We start from the raw sequence: 12,743 nt of genomic DNA on the forward strand, positions 1-12,743 counted from the left end.
GAAATTGATAGCTTTATAGCCAAGTTTGTAGATGATACAAAAATAGTTGGAGGGGCAAGAAGTGTTGAGGATGCAGATAGTATGGAGAAGGACTTTGACAGATTAGGAAAATGGGCAAAGACGTGGCAGATGGAATACAATTTAGAGACATATATGGTCATACACTTCTGTGGACTATTTTCTTAACAGATAGCAATTTCAGAAATTAGACATGCAAAGAGACCTGGGAGTCTTGGAGCAGGAATCCCAAAAGATTAACTTGTAGGTTGTAATGCAAGGGTTTTAAAAGGCATTGGTCATGGTGCATGAGGAAATAGTGAGCAGTTTGTGGTCCCTTATCTAGAAAATTATATGCTGGGATTGGAGAGGAAGTTCACGAGAATGATCTCTAGAATGAAAGGGTTAACATATGATTCATGTTTGATGGGTCTGGACCTGCACTTGCTGGATTTTTGAGGAATGGGGGTGGGGGGTGTAATCTCATTGTAGCCTGTAGAATATTGAAAAGCCTAGAGAGTGGACGTGGAGAGGTTGTTTCCAATAGTGGGAGAATCTAGGACCAGAGGGTAGAGCCTTAGATTACAAGGATGTCACTTTAAAACAGAGCTAAGGAACTTATTTAGCCAGAGACTGGTGAACATGGGAACTTCATTACCCGAGACACTGTGGAATCCATTTCAACAGGTATATTTAAAGCAGAGATTGATAGGTTATTGATGAGTAAGTGCACGAAAGTGTAGAGGGAGAAGACAGTCCCTTTTTGGGGTTTGAGAAGGATAATTATTCAACAATGGCAGGGCAGACTCGATGGGCCAGATGATTTAATTAAACTACTATGGTTATTGATGAAGCAGCAGGTGGAATGTACAGCATGAGGAAATGCTGCAATGATATCCTGGGGCTGGGGTGTTTGATGCACATTCACTACAATGTTGTATTCAGGTGAGATATGATCCCAGTCACCGGTATGCTTTCCTCATGATATCCATTGATTTTAGTGTTACCAGGACTTGATGGCATGTTTGAAACAGAGGGACACGAATGGGGCTGCTCTTTTGGGAGCTTACATGGTCCAAATGTGCTGAATGGCCTCGTGATTTATTTTCATAAATTCCACCAGAAGACCATAGGACAAAGGAACAGAAACCAGCCATTCGGCTCATTGAGTCTGTAGCACTATTCCATCGTTGCTGATTTGTTATCCCTCTCAAACCCATTCTTCTGCCTCCTCCTTGTAACCTTTGACTTGTTTTCTAATCAAGAAAATATCAACCTCCATTTTAAATAGCGAGCTGGTGGGGAGGGAAAGGAAGGATCAAAGTGAGAACGGGTTCTGGAAATAAATGCAATTGTCCTGTAAGAGGAGAGAAGTTGAAAGTTCAGCCCAGGAAGCGTTTGTTGGGGGTAGGAAGGAGAAGAAAGAGGACGAGAGTGCAGCTGAGGCAGTAGGGGAAGGGGGATCAGGAACTATTGTGAAACAAATCCTTAATTATTCTGTCTCTGGAGTCTTGAATTCGCACACTATCCCTCAATAGATAGTTGAGAAAATGGTTTAAACTTCTGACTGGGTAATTTTCATCGCTTGTGACCCAACCATTTCAGACAGGCAGACTTTCAAGTTTGTGTCAACATTGGTCATTTCTAGCGAAACCTCATTAGATCAGAACGTAACAACAATTTATTCCCCTCTCCACCAGTGCTGCCCAGGAGCCTGGAAATTTGCAGCTACGATTATGTTCATTTCCTATATTAACCTTCCCAAAACCAACAGTTTCGTTCTAATTTTACATCGCAGCCTTATAGCTAACCAACCACCCTGTCCCCCATTCTCCGCAATGGAACTTCGTTTCCTTCTTTGCTGATATTCGGTGTCCAAGGCTGCCGCACAGATTTCCTGAACTTCACCAAGCCAGGTCACGAACCAGAGCAGAGAGACGAATCTCCTCCCACTCAGTGTCAGAATCGAAAAAACACGTAAGATAACGAACGCACACACGAGAGTCGTTCCTGCACTGATCATATTTATTGGTAATTAGTTGCCGTCTGTCAGTCTGATCCTGATGCTGAATCACAAAAACATTTATCAATCATTCTAATTAATCGAACACCGATGGAAGAGAAACCAAATACCGGCTGAAATTTTCAGAAGACAAGTCCACTTTAACACAGTATAGCCTCTCAGTCAGAGCAAGATCAAAAGCAGCCGAGGGTACAAATAATCCAACATCACAGTGGAAACTACAGAGAGCGGAACAGAAGGGAAGTACCGGGATGAGCGAGTAAGAGTGGTAGAGGTGAAAGATATAAAGCGGTGATCTCCCGTTAATCCGGGAACAAACAAGGCCGAAACCGCGCTGTGTTTAACAGCTGGATTTTGTGACTGTTGCGGATATTGTCGAGGCTGCTCCTTGTTGAACTGAGCAGGAGTACCTCTTCCCACTGCTCCAGTCTGCGCTGGGCACCGTCAGGTAGCTGCTGAGACTGAAGGTTTTGTCCGCGTTCTGAGTCACCCCGCTGGTTTGCACCTCACTGCTCGTCGGACTGTCGTTCACTGCCCAGGAGACGACAGGGAAGCCCATCGACAATTTACTGACCAGGCAAACTAAGGTGCCCGCTCCTTTAGTGGAGATCTGCTCGGCTGACGGGCCAAGTAGTTTCACTGAAGGGTCTGGGAATTGCCGATCTGCAACGGAAACAAGAGAAAATGTGTTTCAAGTCGCAAAAGAGCTCTCGTCATTTCACAGTTTGACAGAAACGTAATTAAAAGGTTTCAACTTGATTGAGTTGAGCCCAGAGTCTTACCAAGTGACAAGACAGTGCCCATGGAGGACAGTGCATGAAGGTCATCATGGAAAAACGAGAAATCTACTGCAACCGGTGAGGCTGTCAGGCTCTGAGTCATTCACGGAGTTGAGAGTTACACTGGCATCAAAGCGCCCCTATGTAGTTCAATGTGCCTACTCTCGGTGCCATCAGCGACACAATCCGCCGCCTCCCTCCGGCCCGCCCACTCATCATTAATGAGAATATATTTGTTACAATCTGCTCTGCCCCAGTGGTCGAGGGCTCTAAATGCGCGGTCCTGAGCTCCAGGGAGCGGGGCGGGGCAGGTCGCTCTGTGATAGTGTCGAACGATTCGGCTCCCTCTCACATGGGGGACGGGAGGCTGGATTCTCCGCAGAATCGGAGCACCGGCCATAGTCGGTGTGACCAGGATCGATGAGGAACTGTTCCTGGGAAGGAGCAGCTCTCACGTTAATAGGTGGCAGGAGCGAGAAGGCAAGGACTGAGCAATGGGAGAGGGTCTTTTAAGGGATGGATGCTGGAGGAGAGTTCACCCTCATTGGGAGGGCAGGAAGTGTCGCTGAGAAGTCCGAATTAATTACTTGAAACTTATTGTTCTCCTGTCTTGACAACTATGGGCTGTCTTTAGCCGGCAATGCCCTGTTCCCACTGACAACTTTGGTCCCACTTTAGGAAGATAGACTCCTTCATGTTCGTTCCAATTATACCACCATAAATGCAGACAAACTAAAACTAGAGCAGAAGTAACACGAATGAACAAAAAGTTTGTCTGAAACATGGTTTGTCCGAAAACACAACCGAAAAGAGAAATGCTTCATTAAAATACGGAAACAATTCACCGAACCCAGCTCTATCGAGTAAAACTGATGCTGGACACCAACACGATTAGATTGTAAATCAACATTTTCATTGTAAAATTCGCTGGAAAATTATAACTTATAACTTCTTAATTGACGGGTGATCGTATTTATGCCGTGGACACTGCAGGAGATATCTATCGGACACTTACCTGTAACAAAGAGCTTGGACCCTGGGCCGAACACCCCCGTTGAAAACCATTTTCCGCAGTAATAGACCGCAGCGTCACTTAGCTCCACGTTTTTAATGATCAACTGGTAAATGGTGCCGGCGCTGTTGAATGTCGATGTGAAACGGTCGCTGCTGAACCCAGGCGCGTTGGTCGGGCCGCTGAGCGAGTGATGGTAGTATAAGATCCATTGTGGAGCTGTTCCTGGTGCCTCCTTGTACCAACTTACATAATTGTTATCCTTTGTTCCGATGTAACAATTCAGCATGGCCGTGGCTCCTGGACTCACCGACACGATCGGAGTCTGAGTCACAGTCTGGGATTCTCCAGCTGTGAAAAATCAGGAATTCAACTACAACCATTGACTCTTTAATGTGACCCCAAGACCCACCTCAGCAACCACTGCCTGTACTTACAACCCAGCCACACTGCCAGAGACCAGAAAAAGCACAGCGTCCGCATCGTTGCTGCCCGTCAGCTTCCTGCCTCCCTTCTGTCGATGGATTTATGACTGACTGGCCGCCGCTGCCGGTGGAACCCAGTTATAGAACCATTCACACCGGGGAGGAAATCGATGTAAATCAGGGTGACTGACACTGACCAATCAGAGCGAGGATCGGAAACCCTCCCAAATGCTGTCACACACCGTCGGGTTGAGGCGGCGACATTGTTAGCAATTGACTGATCCGTTAAAAACAATTTGCGAATGAAAAAGTCATTCATTCTCTGACATTTCCCAAACTTTGCCTTCATTTTCCTGATTCCTTCCTTCGGTCCGCAGATGCCCCTCACACCTCCAGTGACAACAGGACAGGACAGTGCAGACTGTTGAAGGGTCTCGGCTCGAAACGTCGATTGTACTGTTTTCCATTGATGCTGCCTGGCCTGCTGCGTTCCTCCAGCATTTCGTGTGTGTTGCTTGGATTTCCAACATCTGCAGATCTTATCTTGTTTGCGATAGAGCAGTGCAGGCTTCCTGTTCCCACACCAGTCATTCAGTCATGGAGTTCAAAACAGCTTTGGCAGTTTGAGGGTTTGAGTTCGTTCTGACTATGGGGATTTAGATTAGTGCGGGAAGTATTGACTATGAATGTAAGAATTAAAAACTATTGACCGTTTTATTATTGTAATTTTTTTCCAGTAAGAATAAAGTTTATTTTAATATGAATTCTAATCTGTACGACCCCAATTTAGCGTTCTCCCGCTACTGGAGAGGGAGAAGCCAAATTGGGTGTGGAAGTCACTGAATTATTGTGCAGTGTATAACCCAGGGGCCACGTGAGTGGCAGCTGCCCTATTAGCCTTAAGGATTGTAAAGGGCAGTACTGAAAACATTGGCCATGAATGTAAGAATGAAATTGCTTTACATATATTTTTGTAAATACTTACTATGAATAAAGTTGATTTTGATGTAAAATAATCTATGACAGAATGCACCAGTCTGGAACCTGGACCACGGTAAGTAGGGGCCATTGGCGTTTCTCTAGTTGTCATAAGGGGACGTGAAACTGGACCCAAATGCAGGACGCAGGCTCTGAAATACTAAGGGCAGGACGGGACAAGTTAAAGGATAGGACAAGGTGTATAGACCGTGGCGTTCAGAGATGATCTTGGAGTCCAAGGTGGCCCAGTGGCCTGGCTAGAGGCCGGGGTCTTGGGACTAGGAATGCTGGGAGGATAGCCCCCTGGGCGGGCCGCAGAAGTCCTGGGCAGGACCCGGACTTCCCAGGCAGGACATAGGGGCACAACCGGTCAGAGTGGAGGGATAGGAAGGCGCAGAGCCCTCTGCCGGATAACAGCAATCCGGCCTGGTTTACCCGACGGATACAAGGGATAGGAAGGGAGCTCGGTCCAGGGTGACTTCAAGACTCACTGCGGCCGGAAGACTCGGGCGGGCTATGGAGCAGCCCAGTCCATACCTCACTCACAGAACTTCTTGTTAACGGTTGTACTCTAAACCAGAACAATCCCCCCAACTATACTTTATCCCAGAGCACCTTATATTTACAGCCAACCGATAGGCATCAGGTGCGCCTCCTTGAGCCCAACCATGCTAAGATGATCCTCAGGTGTGACTATTTGAGTTCAAGGCGGAACGAGGGGCGGTCGAAGGACTCGGAGTCCGGATTCCGCGGACCGGATCAAGAACAGGAATGCGGACTTCGGACCCGACCATAACACTGGTATTTGTCAAGTCTCGACAAAACTGGAACAAGAGGAACGAAGTAAACTGCTATCACAGTGCAAATCTAATTAGCGGGAACGTGTATATTTACGAGCACGATTGCCGAACCTGTTCCGCAGCCCGCCTTTGAGAACGCGCAGTCCCTGTGGCAGAGTCCGTGGTTGTGACATATACAGAAAGGCCACAGGCAGCACAGCCTCCCAGAATTTGTTGTCCTCCGTCCCCAGACAACAGCAAGTGGGAGAGTCAGGACCAAACAATAACCTGGAGGATCTGACTGACTCCATCCATTCTTTCCAATCGACTTAAAATTTCAGAACCGACAGCTTACGATACTCGGCTCCGACGGACCTGCTGGAAATGCTTAATGCTATGCTTTTAACTGATGCATGTCATACTCCATGAAAAAAGGGCATCCACTTTTTATACAAAAAAGGGCATCCAGAGCTTTATAGCGGACCTGCTAGAAAATTTTTCTTAAAAACTTTCCACGTTTCAACATTGATCAAATCAAAATACGGCAGAGACAATTTGACGGTGTCCGCTGGAGAGGGAAACAGGATTTAAATATTTGACTTTCTTCAGAGATAATGATAATTTTTTTTATATTTAGTAGACCAGTTGATTCATACAATATATCAGCTTTACGCCAAGGCAACCAGTGCAGTACCCGCTCAGGACACTGTCGGAGAGTGGTTCCATACCTCTGTCGGAGTCTGTCAGGGCTGCGTTCTCTCCCCCATTCTCTTCAACGTCTTCCTGGAACGGATTATGGGTGATGCCCTTGAAGATCATATGGGCACAGTCAGCATCGGAGGGAGGAACATTACAAACCTAAGATTTGCTGACGACATTGATGGTCTTGCAGGAAAAGAGGACGAACTGGCCAACCTGGTCAGCCATCTTGACAGAGCCTCCACAAAGTTTGGAATGGAAATAGGTGCCGCAAAAACCAAGCTCATGGCAAATGCCAACGGTGCCATCACAACAGACGTCTCAGTCCATGGTCAGAAACTTGAGACAGTGCAGCAGTTCAAATACCAGTGGGTAATCATCAGTGACAAAGGATCAAGGCCAGAAGTCCTGGCAAGAACCGCACTATCCAAACTCAAGACAATATAGAGGGACAGCAACATCACCGTGAAGTGCAAGATCAGACTCCTGCGTGCATTGGCATTCTCCATCTTCCTGTATGCAAGCTTTCTGATGAAACTGAAAAGCTTGAGCATGCAGCTATTAAGAAAAAAGATGTGCTGGAGCTTTTGGAAAGCATTAAGTTGGATAAGTCAGCGGGACCGGACGAGATGTACCCCAGGCTACTGTGGGAGGCGAGGGAGGAGATTGCTGAGCCTCTGCCAATGATCTTTGCATTATCAATAGGGATGGGAGAAGTTCCGGAGGATTGGCGGATTGCAGATGTTGTTCCTTTATTCAAGAAAGGGAGCAGAGATAGCCCAGGAAATTATAGACCAGTGAGTCTTACTCCAGTGGTTGGTAAGTTGAAGGAAAAGTTCCTGATAGGCAGGATTTATGAACATTTGGAGAGGCATAATTTGATAAGGAATATTCAGCAGGTCTTTGTGAAAGGCAGGTCGTGCCTTACAAGCCTGATTTAATTTTTTGAGGATGAGACTAAACACATTGATGAAGGTAGAGCAGTAGATATAGTGTATATGGATTTCAGCAAGGCATTTTACAAAGTACCCCATGCAAGGATAATGGAGAAAGTAAAGAGGCATGGAATCCAAAGGGATATTGCTTTGTGGATCCAGAAGGCTTGCCCACAGCAGGCAAAGAGTGGTTGTGGACGGGTCGTATTCTGCCTGGAGGTTGGTGACCAGTTATGTGCCTCAGGGATATGTTCTGGGACCACTACTGTTTGTAATTTTTATAAATGATCTGGATGAGGAAGTGGAGGGACGGGTTACTAAATTTGTTGATGACACAAAGGTTGGGGGTTTTGTGGATAGTGTGGTGGGCTGTCGGAAGTTACAGTGGGACACTGAAATGATGCAAAACTGGGCTGAGAATTGGCAGATGGAGTTCAACCAAGATAAGTGTGAGGTGGTTCAAATATGATGGCAGGATATAGTATTGATTGTAAGACTATTGGCAGTGTGGAAGATCAGAGGAATCTTGGGGTCCGAGTCCATAGGTCACTCAAAGCTGCTGCACGGGTTGACACTGTGTTTAAGAAAGCACTCGGTGCATTGGCCTTCATCAATCGTGGGATTGAGTTTAGGAGCTGAGAGGTAATGTTGCTGAGAGGACCCTGATCAGACCCCACTTGGAGTACTGTGCTCATTTCTGGTTGCCTCATTACAGGAAGGATGTGGAAACCATAGAAAGGGTGCAGGGGAGATTTACAAGGATGTTGTCTGGATTGGGGAGCATGCCTTATGAGAATAGGTTGAGTAAACTCAGCCTTTTTTCCTTGGAGCAAAGGAGGATGAGAGGTGACTTGATAGAGGTGTACAAAATGACGAGAGGCATTGAGAGTGAGGATAGTTAGAGGCTTTTTCCCAGGACTGAAATGCCTAGCACAAGAGGGCACAGTTTTAAGGTGCTTGGAAGTAGGTACAGAGGAGATGTTAGGGGTAAGTTTTTTACACAGAGAGTGGTGAGTGCATGGAATGGGCTGCCGGCGACAATGATGGAGGCGGATATGATAGGGTCTTTTAAGAGATGCCTTGACAAGTACATAGAGCTCCATAAAATAGAGGGCTATGGGTAACCCTAGGTAATTTCTAAGGTAAGGGCATGTTCGGCACTGCTTTGAGGGCCAAAGGGCCTGCAGTGTACTGTAGGTATTTCAGTGTTTCTGTGGCTCTATGAATGAATTCACAACATTTTGCTGTAAAGGCTGTTTTAGTGTGTGTCTTTGGAAGGATTGTTCATTTTTCTTACAGTCACGTTGTGTAAACTTTCAGAAATGAAAACCACTTCTACACATGTATGTCAGCACTTTACAGGAGTAATGGTTTGTGAGCTTTTTACAACATTTCATTACTCATTGATAAATCTGGAAAGCCCCATACAATTGGAGAAGAATTGATTTAGTCAGCTGTAAGAGAAGTTCTAAGTACAGTTTTGCATAAATCACCAGACCAAATAATTAAAGCATTGTCTGTCAGTAACAATTCTGTTAAAAGATGAATAGATGAAATATCTGCGAATGTGGAAGATACAGTGGGCAACAGAATTTGTTCTCCTTTCTTGAAGGTCTACTGCGTAGAGCCTTTGTTGAAATGCATACCCCATTCCTCTAGTTTGGAAATGACCTTTGTTTCATCTGGGAATCCAAGATGGAGCGAATAAGACTGATCACAACGCACTAGTTTTGGAACAACCGAGGCAAAAACATATGTAATGTCACCCTCACCCTGATGAGCAAGTTCGTGTATGATTGTTTTAGACTCTTTGTGATAGATTCTAAGTAAGTGGGCACCAAGTACCATTATCAAAGTTTCCGGTGTCTCTGGTGTTGAGATGGACAAGTATGGCCCCTTTGTTGCACAATGTCTCAGTCAGCTGGTTGCTTGGTGCAGACGCTTGTAAGGGCTTGGTGGAGAAGGACCACAGTGGAGTATTCTTCTGCAAAGGGCAAGGGAGAGGCCACATTGGTGAGGAACGTCCAGAATTGTTGCACTATGTATACCACCTTAGAGGGCCACATAAGTGGAAACAGTGTTATTGGTTTTAAGGAATTTAACTGAGCACTACTTACCACCTTTTTTAACAATGACAAGGCGTTGCATGGTTTATACTTCCAAATATTTTTAGGAATATAGATGCTCCCTGGCCTGCTGTGTTCCTCCAGCACTTTGTGTGTGTTATTGTCGCGATAAGTGCTGACAATTTTGGAACCCAAGTGCGGAGGAAACACAGAGTCCAATGAAGAGTTGACTATCAGAGTTAGTCATAAGAATTCCAACAGAACATCAGTGGCTTGGCTGAGTGATACTGCGTGATGTAGCATTCTCAAAACAAGGACCCCACAATTAGCACTAAATATTACAAGTAAGCTAGAGTCTCTGAGGCTTCGCAAGTTTAAACATAAAACACCCAGAGACTGTATTACAGAGAGTAAGGTGCTTCAAAAGAAAAATTCAAGTAATTCTTAAATGATTAGCAACAAATCATCAATTAAGCTGCTCTTAGAAACCTCAGAGCCTTGTCAGAGAAACCTGGAGAGCTCATTACAAAGTCGTATAATAAGGCTGGTGTTTCAAGTGTAGATTTTTCTTAATCGAGATAGTCTGATAAAAAAGGAACTGGCAGGGAATCTCAGAGCAATTGGAATGAACACCAGAGATACTGTGGGAATTCAGGAAGCTTCCTGCTTTCTGGACAATGATGGGTACAGGAAGTGTTTTCAACTGGAAGAATGTATCCTCTGGGATTTGGAGCTTGACCAACAGCAATCCATCCACAAGGCTGAATGTTTCTTGTGCAGCAGCTTTCAGGAGCTGGTCATCCTGTAGGTAATGTGAGTGCATAAAGTAGGGAGACTGGCAGATCACCAGGGCAGACTGAAGTGCAGGCAGGTGGGTCAGCAGATCCTTGAGGACTTCCTGCTCTCTAACAGTATGATATTCAGAGTACTGATTGATGATAGTCTTCCTCTAAGGACAGAATCATGACCAGACAAGTGGGTTCATTGTGCAGGCAGAGGAACAAAAAGAGGAATAGTTCTTAATTTGAAGAGCAGAGTATCCAACTATATCTCAAAGGAATAGGCCACCTAGCCCATGTGCCAATAATGATTTCAAGTGAAACTGAACCAATCTGCTTCCACCATGTCTATATCCCTGCTATATTCCTTTGGCTGCTGCAGTTTCCTTCCACATGTCAAAGGGGTGCAGGCTGGTAGATTAACTAGCTGCTATAAATTGCCCCAGGAGTGTCGGTGAGTGGTAGAATATAACATAAATTGAAGAGAATGTGAAGGGAAGGAAAGGTAATTGAACTGAGTGCAAATACAGACTTGATGGGACGAGGGGTCTGTTTCCATACTGTATGAATGCTGCATATTATATGGTGAATGTAAAGCAAGATACTGCAAATGCAGTCAGAATTTAAGCAGGTAGTAGGAGCATTAGTAAGGAGGACAGGAATGGTGGTAATCTCTGGATTCATTCCCTTTCACTCTGTGGGTGTAGTAAGATGCAGATAAATGTTAGCCTGAGGAAATAGTGCAGGAAGGTGGCTGTAGATGCATGGGTGATTGGGATCAGTTCATGGGTGAGTTTGTGTGTGTGTTGGTTAGGGGGGTATGGTTGCAATCAGCTCAGGGCAGACTGTGGGACCAGAGCTGTGACCAGCGTCCTCACAGGAAGTTTCTCTGGAGTAGGAGGGAATGAGATCATGGGAAAGTAGCAGTGTAATGGAGTGTAAAAGGTGTAAATAGGTGTAAAAGCAGTGAAAAAGTTATAAAAAGTAATGAGAAATAAATAGTTCCAGAGCAGAAATACAATTTTTTTTCATAAAGGCCAAATAATTATAAAATGCAAGAAGCTCCACACAATATTCATAGTGCATTCTATTTCAAGTTGGTTATTAAAGAAGACTGATGAACTGTGTTGGTTGACAATGATGTGATGACTTACATCCAGTCAGCTTTTGTGGGATCTGAAGTGGCTAATGAGGCTAATATAAGAACTACAGACACTTCTGGGGAAGAGGAAGGAGGCGGTCGACAGGTGAGGAATGGATAACATGTGAGAATTTCTGCTCTCTCCACTACTGATACAGGAACTCAACATGCTCCTGGTCCAGGGTCTCAAGGTTCTTCCTTCTCAAAATCAAATGCTCCTTTTTTACTTGATTGGTTAGAGGCCGTAGAGTCCAGGAGTCAGTGAGAATATTGCAATTCTTCAAAAGGGCTTTGAGCACAGATTTGAATCTTATTCTCTCTCCATCTAGTAAACATTTCCCATGGCAGAGCTTGGAATATATGATATGTTTGAACAGCATGGACTCAGTTATCTGAACAATCTATCTTGTCCAACATAGAAAACTGCACATATCTATGGACTTAGAACTGCTTGTGTTGGTCTGGGGCCCCTGAAAATTGATCATGCAATTCACTTGATCATGCAATGAATTTTGTTGAGCTTCTGTTGGTGGTACTTTACAGTCCTTGAGATGCCTTCTGTAAGTAAAGTAGAGCTCAGGTGTATCTCAAAAGACAGGGATCTGTGTTGTCTGGTGAACTGTGAGTTAAATGACAACTGAGAGTAAGGTTCATTCTGTTATATTCATCAAGAAAAGGGTGAACAATGCTTTGGAGCACAACCTCATGTAGGTATACATTCTTGAATCACTGGTACAAAGTAGATTGGCTACTGAGGTTCGGGAATCTTTGCTCCTAGTGCTGGTTGAAGAGTTTCCTGCTAGTTCTGGGGATCATCTGCACTCCCTCTGGAAGGTTGTTGGAGGTGATGTGCAACAAAGGAGCAAGACAGTTTGAGAAAAGTTTTCCAGAAAGTCTGAAAGTTCATTTGACACCGGTCTTTATGGAATGATGGTTTGTGAGCTTTTTACAACATTTCATTACTCATTGATAAATCTGGAAAGCTCCATACAATTGGAGAAAAATTGATTTAGCCAGCTGTAAGAGTGGTTCTGAGTACAGTTTTGCATAAATCACCAGAGCAAATAATTAAAGCAATGCCTGTCAGTGACAACTCTGTTAAAAGATGAATAGATAAAATATCTGAGAAT

General features: G+C 44.8%; 1 protein-coding gene and 1 pseudogene across 1 annotated transcript; one reads left to right on the plus strand and one right to left on the minus strand.

Moving 5' to 3' along the window:
- Nucleotides 1–2,041: 2,041 nt before the first annotated feature.
- Nucleotides 2,042–4,333, minus strand: LOC132405827 (immunoglobulin lambda-1 light chain-like). The gene is made up of 3 exons (XM_059990821.1): nucleotides 4,249–4,333; nucleotides 3,815–4,162; nucleotides 2,042–2,683 (listed from the first exon to the last, which is right to left on the minus strand). The coding sequence occupies exons 1-3, from the start codon at nucleotides 4,292–4,294 to the stop codon at nucleotides 2,361–2,363; spliced, it is 717 nt and encodes a 238-aa protein (XP_059846804.1). The 5' UTR covers nucleotides 4,295–4,333; the 3' UTR covers nucleotides 2,042–2,360.
- A 2,455-nt stretch (nucleotides 4,334–6,788) lies between these two features.
- LOC132405894 (ubiquitin carboxyl-terminal hydrolase 35-like) overlaps nucleotides 6,789–12,743 on the plus strand; it is a 52,470-nt pseudogene continuing 46,515 nt past the window's right edge.

This window comes from Hypanus sabinus, chromosome 16 (assembly GCF_030144855.1).
Source record: "Hypanus sabinus isolate sHypSab1 chromosome 16, sHypSab1.hap1, whole genome shotgun sequence".
Taxonomy (NCBI): domain Eukaryota; kingdom Metazoa; phylum Chordata; class Chondrichthyes; order Myliobatiformes; family Dasyatidae; genus Hypanus; species Hypanus sabinus.

Bases quoted from the DNA above. Each gene is read 5' to 3' on its own strand.
- LOC132405827 (XM_059990821.1), bottom strand. From the start codon at position 4,294: ATGCGGACGCTGTGCTTTTTCTGGTCTCTGGCAGTGTGGCTGGGTT. The intron at 4,163-4,248 runs GTAAGTACAGGC...GATTTTTCACAG, and splicing joins TCTGGCAGTGTGGCTGGGTT to CTGGAGAATCCCAGACTGTG. The intron at 2,684-3,814 runs GTAAGTGTCCGA...TTTCCGTTGCAG, and splicing joins GTCCAAGCTCTTTGTTACAG to ATCGGCAATTCCCAGACCCT.